The sequence below is a fragment of the Notothenia rossii genome, assembly GCF_949606895.1.
Source record: "Notothenia rossii genome assembly, chromosome: 11".
Classification (NCBI taxonomy): Eukaryota; Metazoa; Chordata; class Actinopteri; order Perciformes; family Nototheniidae; genus Notothenia; species Notothenia rossii.
In genome coordinates, this window is record NC_136910.1 from 53,405,114 (window position 1) to 53,426,719 (window position 21,606).

The following is a 21,606-nucleotide window of genomic DNA, read 5'->3' on the forward strand; positions in this document are numbered from 1 at the left end:
GTATTATTTGAGATTCTTATCTCCTAAAAATCTGATTCCATTTACAACTTTGAAATATCAATATGTTGTTTTCCTCAAAAAAACCTAAACATTGCTACTGATTGAAAGTAATCGTGAAGTTGTGTGAAGTATTATCTTCGTCAAAAATCACAACAAATAAATGTTTACAGTGATATTTTGTGTAAAATAAAATAAGATTCACACCTATAGTAGATATACACATTTTATACATATTTGTATTTTGTATTTGGGATTGTGGGAAACGATATGTCGATCACTCCGTCTGTACACACAAACGGAAAGATTGACAATAAAGTTGACTTTGACTAGTAACAATGTTCGTTAGTGTCTCACCTTCGTTCGGCCGGTTCTTCAGCAGCATCACATTCAGGGGTTTCTCCAGGGGCTCCAGGCTCAGTGCGGGGCGGGGGAGGGGGATGGGCAGGGCGGCCGGAGACGGGGAGCGCTCCAGACGGTCTCTGCTCCCGCTCCGTTTCATTGGCTCCTCGTACTTCCTCGGGTCGATGGGGGCGGGCTCACGTCCTCGTTCGATGCTGTGGTCGCGCCCGCGGCCTCGTGGGGGGCTGTGGCCGTCCCGCCCGTGGCGCAGGTCGGGGCTGTGCGTGCGGTCCAGAGTGCGCTCGCTGCGGTAGCGTCTGTCCGGGCTGGTGTCTCTGTCGAGGGCTCGCTCGCTGCGGTAGCGCCGATCGGGGCTGTGGTCTCGGTCTAAAGTGCGTTCACTGCGGTACCTTCTGTCCGGGCCGTTGTCGGGCTCGAGCAGGTGGTCCCCTCCCCTGTGAGGGCGCTCCGGGCTGCGTTCTCTGTCCAAAGTGCGACTTCTGCTGCCGTCTCTCTTGTACTGCCGGTCCGGGCTCAGGTCTCGCTCGTTGCTCCGGCCACGGTCCCGCCGATCGTAGTCCCTGTCGTAGTCCCGCTCACGTGTTTGGTAGCCGGAGTCCGTGTATCCGCCCCGCTCCCTCTCCGGGCTGTGGTCCCGCCCGCTGTACACGCTGCGGCGGTCCTGATCGTAGTTGTAATCGTCGTTATAGTCGTTGTTGAAGACTCTGTCATCAGGGGACGGGGGACGGTTCAGCATATTGACTGGAACCTTCCTGGGCCTCTTGACTGTCTGTTGAATAAAACAGAACATTTCTTTGATCATATGTCTGATATTTCAACCTTTTTTAAAGCTCAAACTAGAGATAGAGAGGACATGCAAAGAAACCAAAAGCTGTACTCACAATTTTTGCTACTTTGCCACATTTCCTGAGGGTCTGGACGGCGAAAGAGTGCATGGCGCCCTCCATGGAGATGGCGTTCACCTGCACCAGTCGGTCATTCTCACTAATCACAAACACATGAGGTTGGTATGAGCTAAACATATCTTGGAAATGTAATTTTCTTATGTACTAAATTATGAGCAACAACAGCACGCACAACAAGAAGCCATCAGCAGGCCCTCCCTGCAGAACGTCAGACACCACGATGGACGTCTCGCCACTTTCCTCGTTGGGGTTGTCTCGCCCCCCCGACACTGCAATTCCAAAGCCCATCTTTGAATCCTGAGAACAAAAAAAAAGCTTGTAAATCGTGTGTAATTTTCATCTATTCATTTTGAGTGTGTGAGAGAGGAAGTGTAATCCCTGTGGTCAGAACACAGCGTATTATCATGGCTGCATGTGTATTGAATGTAGCGATTAAAGGGATTTGGACTCTGATTGTGATTACAGTTGTGCATCCTGGACTCATGTATTCTGTCCTGTCATGTATTCAGCAGTACAGCGTCTACATCTTGTGTAAGATATGTGATTGACACATGCTAAGACTCCTAGCATCCACCCAACATTATTTTTTTAAAGATTTGATTTTCATTAACACACAACCCTGTTTTAAAGGCTCTCTGGAATTGGTTGTACCTGCCCCTGCTCCAGTTTTCCCAGATGAGATTAGGTCAGAGATTTGATGACCCAGCCTCTTTATCCCCTCCCTCCCATCTGTACTTAACAAAAAAACCCATACATTTCACCATTCCCCTCTGTCTCTAGCAGATGGCCTTGAAGGCAGAGGGAGGTTGAGAGAAAGTGCAAGCAGAGAAATCAACACAGGCAACAAAAGAAGCGAAGAATACATAAACAATTCCTCACTCTGATAAAAAAAAATCTTAAAAACTTCCTCCGTGCAGTGAAGAATCAAACTTAACAAAAATATAAATCTGGATAAAAACACAGTTGCTCCCAGATGTTAGATTTTGGCTTGACAAAAACTGGCTTTGGAAAGGTGTTATGAGGTAATGTTTTCTCTGCCATTCCTAGTAATATACATCATTTTTTATTCATGTATCTGTATAGTATATAATGTGCAGGGATTCTTTAATAGTACGATTCAACATGCAAGCCTTTTGGGATTTGTGTTTTTATGATGCTGAATGTCACTTTCAATTATTTAAAAATGAAAAACAAAACCAGCAGAGTGTCTTTGTAGTTGAACGATATCTGGTTCAGTCCTATCGGCAGTGAAAACTAAAATAAGGTTGCTTGCTTACATTTGAATAGTCAAATCCAAAATACTGCCATGATTCAAATTTTGCCTTTCAAATCTTTACTTCTTTGTGTATATCCTCCATGATGGCTTTCACCCTGCACAGAGTAACACAAGATCTTATTCAGCTTATCTAAATGTTTTTGGGTATGTTACTTATTTGAACGTATTTACTCTGATTTACATTTGAACAGAAATCACATTCAAACCACAGATCATCTTCTTTATATGTGTTTGCAATATGTCCTCTACATGTGATGTTTATAGGTTATATAAGCATATACGCCTTTATGTTTTCCATATATTTCAAAGTCTTAGATCACATGTGTCAAACTCAAGGCCTGGGGGCCAAATCAGGCCCTTGGTGGATTTAATTTCGGCCCGCAGGATAATTTCTAATTACTATTAGATCTGGCCCGCCGGTATATTGCACGCACACCTTCACTCCATCCAGAGGGTCTCCTCAGCTCAGAGCCTGAGCCCAAACATTGATGAACTTGCACCCAAGATGAGATGCCAAGTATCTGGCTTGAACTAGCATCACAGAGCAGCACACTGAGTTGAATGGATGTTTCCTTCTGGACATTCTTTCTTACGACAACAGGGCATGTTTGTTTTGTTCTTTGAGGGAAATAGTTTTTTGAAGCTGTTGTTGGCCTGTGGAAAAATGTAATCATAAGAAATGACTCCGGAAAAGCTGCAGATAGAGCCATAAGAAATGAATGCAACTGATTATTTAATGTTTCATGTTGTTTTTATAGGCAATCATTTAAGATTTGTTAGTTCCAGGTTTAATATGTGCAATAAGTTCATTTCAATACGTTTTGTAATCAACATTGAACCAGTCTGGCCCTCGACGAGTACCCATTTTTTAATTTTGGCCCACTGTGTATTTGAGTTTGACACCCCTGACTTAGACTGTGTTCACTGACTACTGAAAGTGTTCACACGTTGAAACCTCAGCTCTATAACTGTAGTTCTGTATCCTGCTACATAAGCTTAGATTTGTTCTGCCTCTTCTTTTATTCTTTTTAGAAATTACAAAAAAACGAAATAACTTAATGTGTTATCCCTAATCTCAAGTAAATAAAACATGTCATCATGAATGTTTTAGTCCTTTAAAGCCTCGAGGACTACACAGACAGGTTGAGAAATGTTCTGTGGGATGCAGCAACATCAAAATATTTATGAAAACGACTGTTTAAAAAATGGTGAAAGAGAATAAAAAGTACAGAGTGTGACAGCTGGCTGTGGTGGGTTGAGAGTCGGGGGTCACGTGCCTGCAGCATAGGACCTCTTCTGTACTAAATCAGCTTTTTTGGCTTCAGTGAGCCGCAGGAGACAATGAGCCCAGCGCGATGATTACCTAAACTCAACTGGTTTGCTCTGCTCACAGAGTTGTACACGTGTTTACCTTCACCAGCAGTGTGGAACCTGCTCTCTTGGCTTATTAGACCCTCCAGAAAAACGCGGGCAAAAATCCTTGATTATGCAATTAAACATGCAGGGTTTTTATGTGATTTTATGCGGTGAAATTGCGGGAAGTTGCGAAAAATAATATATTTTTTAAAATATTGGGCTGTCTTATTTATTCTCTCTCACACACAACCTGCCACTAACGTTAAACCCCTTACCTATTCAATTAAACACATTCAATGATTATTTATTGTAAAAGCTCTCACTCACTCACTCACTCTCACTTCTCCGCCTTCTTCTGTTTTCATTTACTCGTTCGTTATCTGACCAGCTTCAATCTTGTAGGCTACTCACTTCGTTTCTTGTAGCCCTCGAAAGGGTTTTGGAGGTTGATGCCTCGGTGAACGTGAGTTGTTTGGCTTTCTTGTCCGCAGCAGCAGAAAGCATTTTCGAATGTTTGAATGAATCAAAGTGGGTCGTCACCGTCGACTTTCTCTTATGCTCCAACACACAGTTGCACGGGGTGCAGAAGAGTTTCCCCCCACTTTCGTGAAAGACATCGGGGTACTGCTTTGCCCGGTTTTTAGCAGAAATGTTCGTCGGTAAATGAGATTAATCAGATTTTGATCTTGATGTTTTCTCTCTCGTGTAAGTTCCACACGTTCACTCTACGGTGTTGTTTACCTTCTGTGATGCGCGAGCTGATGACGTCACGTCATCATCGTCACTACTTCACGTCAAGACGAGTTAACTTTTTTTCCCCTCAACTTTGTGTGGAAAAATGCGGGGATTATGCGGCCCTTTTAAAAATCTGCGCCATTTTGCTGATTATGCAGTAAATTCTGCGATCACAAAATCGCGTTTTTCTGGAGGGTCTAGCTTATGGCGAGATGTGACACAAATGTAAAACTTCCAAATGGAAATGGAAACAGAGGATTCGAATCGATCCAACTATAGGCAAACTGACAAATGTTAATGTCCACACTCTGCCCTCGTACTAAAAATCTAAACATATTACGATCTTTGCACACTTTCTAGCAAAGAGTGCCTTATTATTTGTCTCATGAAGAAACAAACATTAATTTAGAGATTTTTCGTGCCCATCTGATGAATGCATGCTCAATATTACCTTCTCTTTTGATCTCGAATCAACTCTTAAAGGAAATACCTGAGCTACCAAATGCTCCACTATGGTCACCATTGTTATACACAGATGTACTGTATATAAATACAAGTGTATTTCAAGCGTAAAGATCGATCTGTGTGAAATTGTGTGTGACCGGGTTAGTTCAAATGCAGTCACAAGTTTACAGATATGTAGCTAAGATTAAAATAAAGTTTGATCCTAAAGATGGCGTGGTTCTTTCTGTCCCCAGAGTCAGAACTAAACATGGAGAAGCAGCGTTCAGTTATTATGCTCCAAATATCTGGAACAAACTCCCAGAAACCTGCAGGTCCGCTGCAACTCTGACTGCTTTTAAATCCAGGCTGAAGACTTTTCTTTTTGTCGCTGCTTTTAAATGGATATATTCATATCTTAAACTGCACTGTAACTTTTACTCATGTATTTTTCTTTTAATGTTTATTTGATTATCGTTGCTTTTTAATGACTGTTTTTAAATGCCATTTTCTTAAAGTCTTTCATTTTTGTAAAGCACTTTGAATTTCCTTGTGTTGAAAGGTGCTATGCAAATAAACTTGCCTTGGTCCATTGCCCCCGCCCCCTTAAAGTCCCTGGCCCAATCTGAGGTCACAGAATTCTACAGGTGTGAAGTTGAGATTAAAACGGAAAATGAAAGCCAAGTTTGAAGATGGTTGTGCTTGTAGCAAGGGTGCATGAAGTAGGGGGCCTTGGTGCCAATTGGGCCATGGTTGTAGTGATCCTTTTGCAAGACACAAGTCTCTAGTTGTAATAGTTTTTACTTTTCAGGGAGCTCAGGATCTCAACTGATAAACCAAGCAAGCTTTTCATAATTATAGAAATGATCATTAAAAGACTCAGATTTCAGGATTGCATAAATTAAATCTGTCCCGATTTAGAGGAATGCAGTAAGTCTGTTCTAACTATAGCCTTGGCGTGCTTTGTTGTCTTACAAAGTCTTACACTGCAAACCAATAATTTAAATGCATTCTCTGTGAAGCGCTGCATTTAACAGCCTGTGTTTATGGCCAAAATGTAAATAGTGTAAATGAGATGAGCTGTGTGCGTGTGTTTTGAGGCAGATGGACTCACCCTCTGCAGGGTCACGGTGTATTGCTCCCACACGATCTCCTCCATGACTGGGTTCTGTGGAGAGAAGGGAAAGATTACAGTCGGAGGTTTCATTTCACTGCGCAGATTAATAATGCATTACGTGATAAAAACGACAAAGCCAGTTCATTAGCCTGGGATGTCCTAACACAGCAGGACCTCCCAGAACAATAATGACGGGCCTCGGCTGACCTCAAAACAACAAGTTTGACAAATAAACCTCTGACTCGAGGATTACATTATTGATGAGAACACTTGACATCAGTTAGCTTTCTTTAACAAGCACTTAAAATAATTCATGGTTAAGTGTTGGTTTTTTCTGGCAGAGTTCACCAGAAGATTACATAAATGAACCACCAGATACACGCATACTAAAATGAACTACCAAGGAACCGACAACTCAGCAAGGTCAAGGGCTCAATGAACGTTTACTTCACCTTCATTATCATTTAAAATAAAAATCTCATGATAATTGCCAAGACGGATGAAAAATACGCCCCAAAAACTGACCAAAATGTGTGTAATTTAGAGTAAAGAGTAAAAACCCCAACAAGTATTTAAAAAAGGTCAAACATAATAAAAAAAACAAACATCTTTGCAGTATTTTGTTCTTGTTAAATCTAAGATCAATAATCCAATCAGTCCATCCCACCCCTTAGTCCTTATGAAGTACAAACTACCTTCTCAACAAAAGATAAAGTACCATTGAGTCAGTTTGACTACTTGCATCAACCATTACCAGTGTAAAAACACCATCATTTATTTCAGATAACAGATTATAAAACTTAAAACACTGACTTTTCTGTGATTCTGGATTCCTCATTTCAAAAATCTAAACTCAACTAAACACCTCAATTAAATAAAAACCCCAAATAGGTCCGTCCACCTGAACAACGCTTGCCCTGACCACAGATCGGACACCAAACAGAACGAAACTCACAAGCCCTTGAAGTACACGTATGGTCTTGACTGCGTGGGCCCATTTCCTGTGCAGGCTGAGGACGGTCTTCATCATTGATGCTCTTCGTCTCTTCCTATGTGTCTCTCCCTTCTCACCACCAGCGGTGCTCTGGCAGCCTGATGTGCGCCACAGCCTCCTCCATGGCCACAGCTGCACAGCCACCAGCAGCTCTCTTCCTGCATCTGCCCTCCCGCCCGCCTGCCTTTGACGTAATAAGGATTCTGCTGGCCTACATTCAGCACAAATCCCACCGTCTACTCTGCAGACAGGGTAAACATTACAGACACACCGACTTCTGCAGACACGCGCTGATGAATCGCCTGCGTTATCGTCCATGAAAACAAACTACAAGTCAGACCCTGAGATATATCCAACATTCTTCAAAGATTCACACATCGGCAAAGATAGAAATAACGGACACTAAACATGAGCACACATCTAAGTTAGAGACAGCACACAATGTAAGGGATTTTAAATAGTTTTTGGTAACTTGAGTGGAAAGGGAAGTCTGTGTGCTGCTCACATCGCGGTCCAGGCTTAGTGACACGGGGGCATGATAGGGCCAGAGCACTCGTCATTATAAGCCACTTTTGTGATTTTCCGGCCTACAGGGGAAAGCCAGATGACTGAGCAGCAGCCAGACCGCAAAAAGCAGTAGGATTGTGAACACTTCCGATGCACTGTGGATCAAACAGATTTTCATCGTCATAACTACACTGTAGCTATGTACATATGACTAATAAAAGCCTTGAACCTTGAGCATAGAGATGATCTTTGATTTGTCACTGTCTTTTCACATGACTATCAAGAAATTCAATGTTACCTTAAAACAAACAAACCTAATGGAAAAACAATCTGTTTCCAAGTTATATTTCATTGAAACAGGGGAGGTAACTGCTTTGTTGTATCAATATAATATGTTTGACATCACTTTGCACAAGAAAAGGCCTCAAGAGAGAGCAGACAGAGGAAACGTATTAACTCCTGAAAGTCAGATAAATAACTTGCTTTGTGTAAGGCCGATCCAGTTTTAGGACTGTCTTGTACTTTGTGTTATGATTGTGATGGCTGCTCTCAGGCAGGCCTGCTGGATAAGTTGTAGCCTCCTGAGTGTTTGCCGTTATATAACAAGACAAACACATTTTCCAGGGAGGGAGGTTGAAATACTGGGTCATCCTCATGGGCTGTGAAAACAAATTATTTAGAGAACAAGACAATGCTTTTTTTTAAACCAGAAACATTAAATGAGTGGGTAGATTTTAGTCAGAGCCAGGGAAAATGCATTGTAATAAGGTTTTTTGCATGATGTAAATTACCAGGTTTTTTTCTCTTCAGTGTGTTCTCATATGTAAAGAAATAATGTGAATTTTTAACTTAATACCGAGTGAGAATTGCCACAATAAAAGAGGAATTTTACATCAATGACTTCATGACAGATAATACAATTTAAATCTTAGTAGAGCTGCAAATAAAAAGTATTGTTTACATTTAATTTACAGATTTTTTATTTATGTAATTGTTTGTTGGAAAAGTGATGTTTACAATTGCCCTATTTGTCTTATTATCCAAAGAAAAGGCGCAAATCATCATAGAAGATGCCTAAACTATAGAATGTGAAATGATTCAAATTATATATTGATATAGAAATAGCTGTCAATTAATTTTCTCCAGACTAATAGGTTAATCAACTTATCGTTTCAGCTCAGGTCTTACACAGAGCTGGTATTGTTTATAAGATTTTCAATACTAGTTTCAGCACCTAATACCATGGCATCTGGAAACTGGATTATTAAATACTGACATTGTGTTGTACTTGTACAGGAAACATTTGATATAGTTTTGAAATTGTACAGTATATGATGCAGAAATCAAAACCTCAGTACTCAGTGGTAGAGCCAGTTTTTAGCTGTGCAACTCAAGATCTTTTTGACATACGAAGACCATACTTTAAATCAGTTAATAAGTGTAAGAAAGCAGTTTGTAAGCATTTACTGTGTGTGTTTTTAACTCAAAACCTAGTATAGTTAATTTGGCAGTGTTGCAATATTTACTGCGCTGCTGTGGCAAGTAACAGAAAAGTTGAACAAGTCTGCCCCCTACTGTTGACAGAGAGGCGTTACACCATGAAGCATAAGAAAGAACAACACAACAAAAGTAACCTAAATTATGAAAGCATTACAACAACTTTGGATATTAGTCGTTTATAATGTACTACAGGCTAAACAACCGTTACTGTTGCTCTTCTTAAAAGAAGAGAAGTAATAAAAGAGGAAATCAAACCACCAAAGAGCCGTTACGTTACCGTTATACGCACTTTAAATGAGACAAGTCGGGCAAATACGGGAACGGTCGACAGATACATAACAATTATCGTGTCAAAACAACTTGTAAACAGTATTGTGAACCATTTCTACTAACTAAACGAACTTACTGGTGAGCAGTTAGCTTAACGTCACAGCAGGTGCAGCAGGATGCAACAGGCAGCAAGGATTCAGGAAAACTACCCGAAAGCTACTTCTTAAAAAAAAAAAATACCAACAACACTCTTTGACAGGACTAAAATGGTTGCTATTATTCGTTCGTTATGAATGTTTTGAGTTTCGTTATGGAGGTACTTACGGTGAAATATTGAGTTGCATATCTGCTCAGAGACAGCCCCCCGTTCACTGGCATCACGCACTTTGAACTGCCCAGGACTCCTACTACTAAATTAAAACTGTAACTATAACTAGTTTCTTCTCGGATGCAGGCCAACTTCCAGAAGAAACGGATGGTTTCAGCGTCTTAATAATGTACAAATCTTGCCTACTTTACTGTAAATATCCCACGTTTCCTTGTTAAAGAGATCAGACATCCACAGGAAAAACTAGCGCCGACGACTCCTAGCTAAGGTTATACCAAATAAGAGGATGGGGGTGGGGGATGGGGGATGGGGGGCTATATTTTAAAAACAACTGTAGTTAATAAAAACAAACTAAAACAACGGGTTATAAAATCAATCACGTTTGAATTTAATGATGTATTAAATTTAGTTTAAGTTAAAAGGGAATCACATTAAAGATTCGTGTCTTGAGGGGGTTTCCCCCCATCCTCCACCAGCTGACATGGATCAGTCCAACATTCCCATTGATTTTAGGAAGCCTGCTGTGGGTCTCCCAGACAGACAGACAGACAGACAGCAGCACAACAACAGATTAAATGCAGCACACCGCAGATCATAATCAAAAGACCGCCACTTTAAAACATAAGCAATTCATAAAGGCATTCATTTGAAATGCATTTTTGGGTAACCTATACTTACAGCAACAAAACATATGTTAATTAAATGAATATAAAATAGCGATAACGCTAGAGATTAAAATATGAAATCCATAGGCCCATTTTTTTCTCCATCAAATAATAATAAAAAAAAAGTACACCAGAATATGTTCTCACTTATACCATCAATACATTAAATAGGGCCAAACTTACTTTGTCATTTATGATTTTTATTATTTTGATTAACCAGGCCTCCGGTCTTTGTTTGATTAGAAAATATTGGTTAATAGGAGGGACATGTATTGCATTGTAGAAAGTACGTCACTACAATAGCCTACTGTATGTGCACACTGAATTGAACATTAAAGCCATACTGTATGTGATTGTTGCCAAGCCATTCCAAAACATTGGGCTTCAATCTGCTTTTTTAGCAGCAGCAACTCTCCTGGTTTCAGTTTTCCACCAGATTTTAGAAGCAGGCATTTGTTACCAATTCAGACACAAGCGCATCAGTGAGGTTGAGTGATAAGGCCCGGCTCACAGTCAGTGTTTTAAATCATCCCAAAGAGTTAGGTTCTTCCACAACAAAATGAGAACCACTTTTTTTATGGACTATATGTGCTGAACCATTAGGATGTACTCTTACTTAAACTAAGTGTCACAAACCATGAACAGCCTCAGCTCAAGTTCAACAAATGTATATAGAGGTTATAGAACTATGTGGGACATGTAAGGCTCTTATACATGAGCAGCTGAAGCAAAGGTTCAGGTTGCAGCTGTCCCACAATAACCTATTGTTTTTTCGTGTGTGTGTCTAATACTATCTACCCCCTCCATTCAAACCTTCCCTTATCTGGTATGTTATCAAATCACAGATAAGTATGCCAGCTGACTGGAAAATATCCCAAATCCCTTACAACATGTAGAACTTAACCATTTCCTGTCAATATTCACTAATTTAAATAATTTATACAGCTTTTCTGTTGGCAAAATGTTTTACTTCGAAGCAACAACACTTCAGGAATGATATAATGACAAAAACATTTTAGAAAAATCAGGTCAATCCAGTCAAAACACTGCATTCCATGAACTGACAAATGTGAAACGTTTCTTAAAATAGGCCATTCTAATGCAAAACAGCTCCACTGGCCTGAATAATGTTTGTGACCAAGTCATTAAAACAATGCAGCTTCCTGGACATGACATGTCTCTCTGGTTAATCATCATCCAGGATGCAGGAGCAGTCAGCGTAGTTGTATTCAAATACGGAAAGAAGTCTGGGAACACCGACTCACCAACGCGTCAGAAAGAAGCAGCCAGGTTTGCAAATGTTTAATTATGCAAGTGAGAAATGATCTTACTTAACATGTGCAAATTTACATACATTTCCAGAATATAAATCTAACATTGGATAATGCCTGGTTCAAAATTCCTTTTTCATTTTGATGGCATAATAGAGTCATAGTGTTTTACCAAATGTAACCAAATATTGTGAGAAAGTCATTAAACATGTGAACTGTTTATTCCCCTCGCTGTGTGAACAGCACAATGGAATCTGATCTTTTAAAAATTCTTCATATGTGGCTCAGAATCCGATACAGGTCTCAGTTTTGGCAATTCGACCCGAGTCTGAACGTTAATATTGAAATGTATGCTACTTTTTAAACAGAAACTTGATTTGAGCAATACATCAGAAATAAGAATAAAGTGCTAGGGCTTGCAGTGTAAACAGATACCATGAAACTTCAACAGCTGATTACTTGCAAGACAATAAGTATTTATGGTATTTAAAGTTATCTGGAATGTATGTTTGAAAATATGATCACGAGGCATTATCTAATGTCAACTTTTGATAAGTTTAGAGAAAAGAGACATTGTTTTTGCCTGCATTGTGTTGCCTTCAACACTGAAATAAACAGTAAAAGGTCAACAGAAGTATAAAAACCAGACTCTATGTGCCTCTCCAAAACACAGCATCCACACTAAACATTATGTGAAGAACGTACCATTGTAATCGCTGAGTAGCTGCGTGAGGAGAGCCGGCGAAGATACAAGTACTGAGCTTCTCTGGACCAGCGAAACTTGCAGTTTGACTTTAGGAGGTCAGTGCTGGTCTGGTCCAAGCTAGGCTGGTCCCTACGCACAGAGAGAGAGAGAGACACACAAGTTTAACTGAGAACACGTTACTGCAAGTGTGTTACACATCAAATAATATTTCAGTAAGACCCAGCTTTCATTCTGTAGATATTTGTCAAGACAGAGCAATGAATCAAGCGTGTCCAGAGTATTAGTGCCGATTAACGAGGACGTTTTTATTAAGCAAGCTGTGACATGATATTTGTGATCTTGCAGATAATTCTTAAGTAGCACTGTAGATTTTTCACACGGTGGTTAACTCACTATGTTTAGTGCTGTTCAGCCTCGTATAAAGTCTTGTCAAGTTTCTGCTTTGCTACAAATGAGAAGAGAAAGCAGTGCTAAAAGTTGTTTGAAAGAAGCGACACAGTGAGACTAATGAAAGACTTATATTTGTCCATTATGGGAAATGTAGGATGCCATTTTCTTGAAGGGTCAAGCTAATATTTGGGACTAAAAGTCAACATGTGTCTGCTTCTGCTCCATGTTTGTGAATTTCAATATAAATTGAGTCCGCAAACTTTATGTAAGTGCAATACTAAATCACTGGATTATCTATTTAAGTGCAGATTTGTAGACGTGCACACTAATGTGCAACTAATACATGTTACACCATACTGAATTTACTAGTTTTAGCCCTTTCCTAGAAATCATGTATAAAACCACAGTAGTAGTATTTTCTACCCTTCCAATGTAAAAAGGTTTAGTTACGCAAAAGTTTTTTTTTTTTTTTTTTAACTCTTCATATACATCTGCCCTATGCTATGCCATGCCATGTTATGATAACACATTGTCAAACTGTGATGGATAACACATTTGTAGCAGGTTTCATGACATCTGCTTATTTAGTATCACATTGTGGAAACTGGTACAGTTATTAAAATCCAAACTCCTACACAGAGCAAAATGTTTTAAACATATATTAAGCTCAAGCAACAACATCAACATTATAAAGTTTGCCTCTAACTGTAATTAGGCACAGCAGTTCTTTAAGCTTAATGCTAATGTCAACATTGCCAACATGTTTGCTCAGTTGTTAGCTTCCTTGTTAGCATGCTGTCATGTGTTAATAAATTCTTAATACAGATACAGCTGAGGCTGACAGGAGTGTTCTTAGCTCTGCAGGGATTTGGTCATAAATCAAAGTAGCACACAAACTTTAACCTGATGGTGTTGGATGAAAAGCTAAGGGATCACCAAAGTGATTACAATTTAATCCTGAATGTGTGAACACATTTCATGAGGTTCAATGGGATCATTCAACAAGCCTGTCATTAGAGGAAGGGCTGAGCTCCATGAAAAATAAAGAATTACAAAATGATGTTTGGTTATTTGGATGGATAAGTGAGAAATCTGTGGTCTTGCTGAAGGAAATGTTACAAAAGTCAGGATGGGTATTCTGTAGGCACCATATAATTTTTAAGCAAAGTTGATGGTCATTTTCTAGGTTTTAGACATATTTCAGGAGTGCTTTTCTCTTTTATGTAATTGTTAATTCTCCATGTTTGGGCGGAAACAAATATCAATTTAAAGACGTGAACTTGGGCTTTAGGATGGTAAGACCACATTTTTTCTTAATTTATTATGTAATCTTTTGCACACTTAAGTAAAACACCAGACCACACACTTTTACAAAGAAGATTACCACATACATTTTTCAACTTCCATTATGACAACTCAAACATTCACTGCTGAGGAAATATAAACCAAATATTTCAATTACCAAGGGAGCAGACTATGAAAAAGTTGAACTATAAATAGATTATAAAAGGCCACGTTTCCCAGAACTAAGCCAACTGTGTATGGCTCTGAGTAAAGCCAGAGGATACCCGGCTAACACTGATACTACTGACTATAATACGATAATCTGCAGTCTCCCTTCAAGAGCAGCATCTCAGTCCAACCTGATTGCTAACATGTCCCTACATGTGGCGTTTTCTATCAAACTGAAACAACGTTGTATCTGTTCTTCATGTCAGTGAGTCAGATTGGAGGTTTCTGATTCATTCAGATGGGGTAACTGGATACAATCAGATTGCCTCTGCATGACTAAACCTGCTGCCCTTTACACATTAAACATAGACTTGTAGGATCAGCTCAGCATCTCCAAGAACAAGTTAAGTAATCCAAGACATACCTAACTTCAATCCAGGAAATGAAAGAAGGATTTAGACTGAGGGGCCAGTTTTGGATGCTTGGTATGATTCTTTTAATGAGAAAAACATTGGTATTGACTGTTTGCACCTATAACTTCCCAATACAAGTTTACTCAAGCAATTCATGTTGGCACTTCCTTAGAGTTGGGTGACTAGCACTAGATCCAATCACCAAGAATCAAACTTTTAGTCCCTTATATAGGTCAAGCTCCAAAAACGAATTAATGTAGCACTGATTTGATAATCAAGGTTATGTGAAGCTTGGTAACAATGTATAAATACCATCATCTATACCATTTGTCTGGAAACTAGAAATCTAAATCTAAAATCATCAGAACAGCCAACCCTGATGCAAAACAGGGTAACTATAACCTCAAAGATATAGCGTAGCAAAGCAGTCAGTAAACCAATGTATTACATCCTTGAAACCTTTATGTCCAAATATTTAGAAGAACTCACACAGCAAAAACCACAGTGTACATTGTGCTCTAGAAGAGTACATTTAAAACCAGTCCCGGGTGTATATAGGTCCAAGAGTTTGGTGTTCTCTGAACACTGTCAAAAGTGTAAAATATAAACTTCAAATAAAGAGTTAGATTTGAACACTTTGGGAGTCAAAATATACTGATTATGAATAGTTCATCAAAGTTGGACGACTCCCAAAATACTTCTACTTCAATTATATAAACCAAAACTATCTGCATAAGCCCAAGAAGTCATTCTGTTTTTTTTCTATCCATTGCTTCCATGGCACCCACACTTTCCTGAAACAACAGGATTTAGAAGTAGATATTAGAAACCACAGGGGGGCTGTTACATCATGCAGGTTACTACGACTACTATGCACAGGCTCTCTAAAGGGAATGACACACAGTCACAGAGATCTAACTCTAACTCACCCAAGGGGTCTCCACAGTTTCCTGCCGGGCGGCAAGAGCTCCCGTTTGTTCAGGGGTACAATCCCAATGGCCGCCTGCATGATGGTGATGAATTTCTTGAACTTCATCTTTTGACTGTCCTCTAACGGCAACACCACGCTGCTCTGACTGCTGCTACACTTCCATCAGTCATCTTCTAAAAAAAGTGCTAGACCGAGAGGTGGATTTAAACATCTCCACATATGCTCATCTCCTCCCACAGCATCAAGACTTTGTTCTCTACATGGCAACAGGCCACAGTTTCAGCACCCGGAGCACAAAGGTCCTACTACTCCTGTTCCCGACCGCCGACTCCGACAGATGTCCTTTTGGCTTTTTTTTCTGAGCGAGGGAGGATAAAAGGAAAACAAACGGCCACGTTCCTGCCAGGCGGTGGGCCGGCCCAGAGACGATGAGTGCGCGTCACTCTTACGTAAATCTGGAGATCTTTGGACATAACACTAATGAAATCGCAACCTCTGTCACCACCACTGCTGCTGCTGCTGCTGCTGCTGCTGCTGCTGGGATAATTGTGGTACTAAGCCCTGACAGATCATATATGCTACCCGCCCCTTTCCATTTAATCCCCCCATCCAGGCTTAGTCTTCTCGCCATTTACACCAGGACAGACCCATTTTCTTCACCCTTACATCCTCACACAGCATGCTTCCACTAACCCCTTACGGAGATGTATTAACGACACAATTACAACTCAACACTTCTAAGCTGTATTCAATCTGCACTTCAAGATTTGAATGTGGAAAGGGACTGAGTGCAAAACGTTCTCAGAGCGATGTACTGATTTTGTGCAAGCTTCATTTTAAATCCACTCTCTCCAGATAATTTTACATATTCTGAATGGGGAGTGTTAATAATTAAACCCCCAACTGTATATGTTGATGCTGTGAAACAAAATACAAATTGTGTTGCTTCATACTGATAAGGGTATCACAAAATAAAGAGCGACAATATGTTGATCACAATATTCAGAAGTCGTAATCAATGAAAAAAAAATCATCTGTTTCCTTTTTTTTGGCTTGAAAAGAAAAAAGGCACTATTTTTTATAGACAGCTGGACACTATACTTGTTTACAACAATACTCAAACAACTGTTAATAGTGCATTTGATTGGACTATTTACAGCAGTGGATTAGTAAGAGGGAGGCATGTACACAGGTTCAAACCCTACTGCAGTCAGCATGTCGTTGTGTCCCTGAGACACTTCACCCCACATTGCTCCTGTGGGGATTGCCTACAGTACTGAGTATGTAAGTGGCGTTAGATAAAAGCGTCTAACAAGTAACATGGAATGGAATACCAATTTGACTCTCTCCTGAATATTCAAGTCTATGGGATAGATCTGGCCAAACGTTGCCTTTTTGTTTCACAGCTGTAATTTCTTAATATTATTCAATTCATCATTTAATATGGTAACTTGGTGGTATCACACAGCAATGAACCATTTTAAGCACATATCTTGGGTAAGGTTGTTCAAATTCTGATAACCATATGTTTTGCAATCACTCAATGGTTTTGTTATTATTTTTAACGCATCCTTTTCCCTGATAAGAAGCGTCCTTGATCCACTCCCGCTCTGTGCAAACCCTCAGCGTGCACGCCAAGGCGCAGCAAAGATTAAAAGTCTACATCTTGTCATCTCCGGGTCAACAGCAGGCCGCAATGTCCTGAGAGGTCTGAAATAAATAAATAAGCTCTGTGGCCTCTTGATGAGCGGCCAGCCAATGCAAACTCCGGACGGGATTTATATTCCAGCAGTTTGAAAGTCTGGATTATGGCTCTGGATGGTCGTGCCATGAGAGCTGCTGCAGATTTTACTGAGCAGCAGAAATCCCTAAGCACTCCAATACCCTGAGCACAGCGAGGGAGACACAAAATACCAAGCGTCTATTTTTAAAAACGTGGAGCGCAAAGGAGGAAGAAAACAAAAAGGAGAGAGGTTTTTTAAGTTCACCCTCTGTGTGTTGTCTTTGTCAGAGGAGGCAAGCTTAGGAGCCTTGTGTGGAAACCAAACCATTGAAGTGTGCAGCATTCAAACTGCAGCATGACATTCACCGGCGCTTTTATCATAATCCAACACTTTACAGTAATCTCTCAGAGAACACTTATCCTGCCCAAACTGTGTGTAGACAGAGGAGAACGATTGTGTGGGGGGGATGCAAACAACACACGGATACACGTGCGCACAAACACAACATGCAAAGGTACACAATGAATGTGTGTGAGCAACTCGGGGTGTTACCAGAACAAATTATTTGGTATCAATATGTTGCCAACATTCATAAAACAGAAATCCTTTTCTACAGGTACCAGTGAATAGGGCACTAGACGAACATCGTCCCTGTTCTTCCTGATAATGCTACATTGTGAACAACCAATCCCTGTCGATATCAGCAGGAAGTGATCTAGTTAATGTTAGCTCTCTGCAGACAGGGAGCCGCACAGTTCTACTTAGCTTAAAATCTGAGAAAACAACCAACGTTAACAGAGGTTGCATCGATCACCTAATCATGATAGGTTGAAGCTGTAATCAGAGATGTTTGTATTGGGAAAAGTGGATTATAAGTAACGCTGTCATTGTGTGTACAAATACATCATTTTGTAAAAATGTCATTTTCGCTTAGAAACCTAAATAAAAGAAGTGGTTGGAAGGAGATTTTTTCATAGCAATATAAAATAGATATGTGTCAGGGAATGTTGATCTGTTTATCCTTACAAAAATCACTATGCAAACTGATCAATTATAAACACATTTTTAATCTAAGTCTCTGCTAGAATATTTCCCAATATGTCATCCTAATGTTTAAATACTATGGGTTACTCGCTCTCCTTAAATAAGTGTAAAAGCAAACTTTTGGAACAATGTCATTAAAAATTGAGCAAGTTGAGAATTTTCTTCAACACTGCAACTTTATAAGCATTCTTTCTCTTTTAGGTTTTCATTTTATGGTACATAAACTGTTTGATTCAGTTTCAGTGTTCAGTCATCAACCTTATTTATTGCAAACTTGCCCTGATAAACCCACTGTTCACTCCCGGCCAAACACCAGACACATTTAGTAACTAGCTAGTAGCTAGTCAAGAAAGTGAATCTAAAAATCCAGATATTTCTGTCATTTGTGGTTAGAGACCAAAACCATAACAGCTTTATGGGCGAAACAGTCTTCAATAGGCATTACAACACAGCCAGATCTGTGCTCAACTACCACATAAGTACAGCCATCTGCTTCAGTCTGCACTCTCAACAATTACAATCCTGGTGAAAATGGTAAGGGTTATGGTTTACTAAGCACATATACAACTTCTTCTTTATAGTATTTTACCGCACGCTTTCATGCACCAAACTCAAACATTAGCAACTTATAAGGCAGTACAAATGGATGGTTTGGATAGATGGTGACACCATAGTAGCCATTTGATATCCAAGATTTGGAACAAATGTTAAGCTTCTTGGCTCTACTGGTGCAGTTTTATAACTACAACATGCACCATTTAATCTTTTGAAACCTTGAAGAGATGTTGGTCCTACATAGGCAGGAACAATTTGTATATTACTATACAGTCAAGCTATATTATTTTATATCGGGCACATTGTTTTAGATTAAAAAAAAGAGGCAAAATGCATTTTTTTTTTCTCTGTCAAATCTCCTCTCCATTTACGGTTTAAAAAAGCCTCATATTTAAATTATGAAAGAAGGAAAGGATTCGCTCTTTGGCCTGATTCCTTTATCGCTGAGCGTTTTCACTTTTTAATGAGAATGGCTTCTTTTTTATCCTTCTTTTTCCACAGGGTAAGAAGATGTGGCTGGAGCGGTTTGCTCGTCTTAATTCTTTTATGTAAGCAGTTTGTATCTTTGGCCCTTGATACTTGCCCCAGTATTGCTGTGGCACAGTATCACTGCATTACTAAGGGCCATTATGCAATGTCCATAGGCAAGGCATGTGCGAGCCAGATGGAGGGACACATGCCACTCACAAATCTGTGATGAGAGTGGGGAGGGGGGGAATTAATGAGTGACCTTAATGAGGAGTTGAACCCCATGGAACACGGTGATATCTCTGCTCATCCAAATCACTTTTGCTTTCCTCTGAATAGGCCTGATTTACAGCAAAGGTGAATCTTGCTTCATTTCCCTATTGCTAATTGTATTGCAAACAATATGTTTGATGAGGTCATCCAGTGCATACATCCTACATGACAAGGGGCGGCATCTTAGATGTGTTGAAGTTTTATCCAAACCTTGCAAAGTTGGTTCAACAAAAGTGTAGTTGCCACTCACTGGTCAAACCCGGCCATAAGAAAGCACATCATAGCCAACTCTATAGTATTTCTGTAAACTCTAATAAAACCAGAAAAAACAATGACTATTAAGCAATAGCATTAAGCAATACTATCTCCATCCAGATTGAGCAATAGCAAATCTGGTAAACAATATAGTGGCTCACGAACTTCCTTCCTCCCTCTCTGATGTTCATCAGGTGTTTCCTGTGTTTCCCAAGAACTTAGTACAAGGGTTAAAGTGGAAATGGTGCAATTGAAAGGCATTAGAATGAAAAGGACCATTGCCTTGATCAAAATTAAAGATTTCTCTGGATTTGCAGATTTTGCAAACATTTGGGAAAGTGTGAGAGTACCACTTAACAAAAACATTAAACATGGTTTAGTATTTTGTAGATATTTAAAGCAAAAATAACTGACACCTGAATGATTAGTCACTACATAACATAATCAATAACTATATACTATATAATAAAGTTGATTAATGTAGCTACTATGACATATTAGCCAAGTAGAAGGAAAAGTGAAATCTCCAGAAAAAGTATTAACAAGTTAATGCTTACTCCCTTTAAAACATTTTTAGCCTAGACTTACTTTTGGATGGGATACTCAAAATACGTTTTCACTAAAGGGAACTTGGCTGGCACCGTCTGCTAACCCTCACAATACACAATAGCGTATAAATACAATGCTAGCCCAGCCCCATTTAACGCCTCTAGTGCAGCTCTAGTGTATTTACCCTGAGGCATACAATGCATGCATAACACACACACTGAGGCCTGAACACACTGTAGCACTTTGGCGTTCGGCAAACAATTTAAGATAAAAGCGAAAATAAAACACTGCCTTTAAGAGCGAGTTAAACGTGTTGTGTGTCACTTTATCTGACCAAGTAAACCTATATGTCTTTAGCAGGCACCATTCCAATGCCCTAATATGGCAATGAGCGCGAGGAAACAGGGCTGAAACATGTCGACATTCAGGGCGAACAAAACACGATACTCACCAGGTGAAACTCCGAATGCCTCCTGCTTCTGTGTGATCAGAGCAGCTTAATCCGAAAAGTAAAAGGTGGATGTGAAGAATGTGGGACACGGTTAGGGTTTAAGAGGGGGTGGGGGGAGATTTTAGGTAGCTTTTTTGGTTTTGCCTGTTGCAAAATCTCACTTCCTGTTTCTCGCAGGTATGTGGGCGGGCTCTCAGGCTGCAGGTGCGTCTGGAGTTTCAGCACGTGACTCCCTCTGGGTGAGAGAGGAGGTGACACTCCACTGACTCACATCCTGTAACCTGGAGGTTTACTATCGACACATAAAACGAATACACGGAGCTTATCAGAAAAGGTAAATGGAGTATGTGGTTAAGCAACGTCTTATTTTTTGAATGATGTTTCACGGCCAGACAGATTTTTTAATATAGGCCTACAGCCCAAAATGATCTGGATGTGGACTGCCTGCTTTAACCACTGAACTATACTGCAGAATGAGCAGAAACAATTGATTTGAAGTGATTCATCACATGACCTTATTTTTGTCTTCCCCTCGGGGGCAACCGGTGTCCGCTTTAGGCTGGCAAGGACACAAAATCTCTCAACATATGAAAATACACAAAGACTATCACATTGTTTTGATAAATATTTTCAAAAGTTTTATATAAACATTTTTTTGTTAAAGTAATTC

The 21,606-nt window shown here is 39.8% G+C and overlaps 1 protein-coding gene across 7 annotated transcripts in view; it reads right to left on the minus strand.

Annotated features, from left to right (window-relative positions):
- The window catches only part of tjp2a (tight junction protein 2a (zona occludens 2)), a 34,787-nt gene extending 13,632 nt beyond the window's left edge, over positions 1-21,155 (minus strand). For 2 of the 7 annotated variants that reach the window (XM_079659568.1, XM_079659567.1), the window contains exons 1-5: positions 7,146-7,359; positions 6,188-6,241; positions 1,438-1,562; positions 1,242-1,344; positions 355-1,129 (exon numbers count right to left, since the gene is read on the minus strand). In XM_079659568.1, coding sequence (XP_079515694.1) covers positions 355-1,129; positions 1,242-1,344; positions 1,438-1,562; positions 6,188-6,241; positions 7,146-7,220 — 1,132 coding nt within the window. In that variant the 5' untranslated portion in view covers positions 7,221-7,359. Of the gene's footprint in view, positions 1-354; positions 1,130-1,241; positions 1,345-1,437; positions 1,563-6,187; positions 6,242-7,145; positions 7,361-9,785; positions 10,056-12,430; positions 12,561-12,824; positions 12,877-20,936 lie in introns of those variants that run through there. The other 5 variants (XM_079659572.1, XM_079659571.1, XM_079659573.1 and 2 more) reach the window with 5 other exon arrangements.
- Positions 21,156-21,606: the final 451 nt, after the last annotated feature.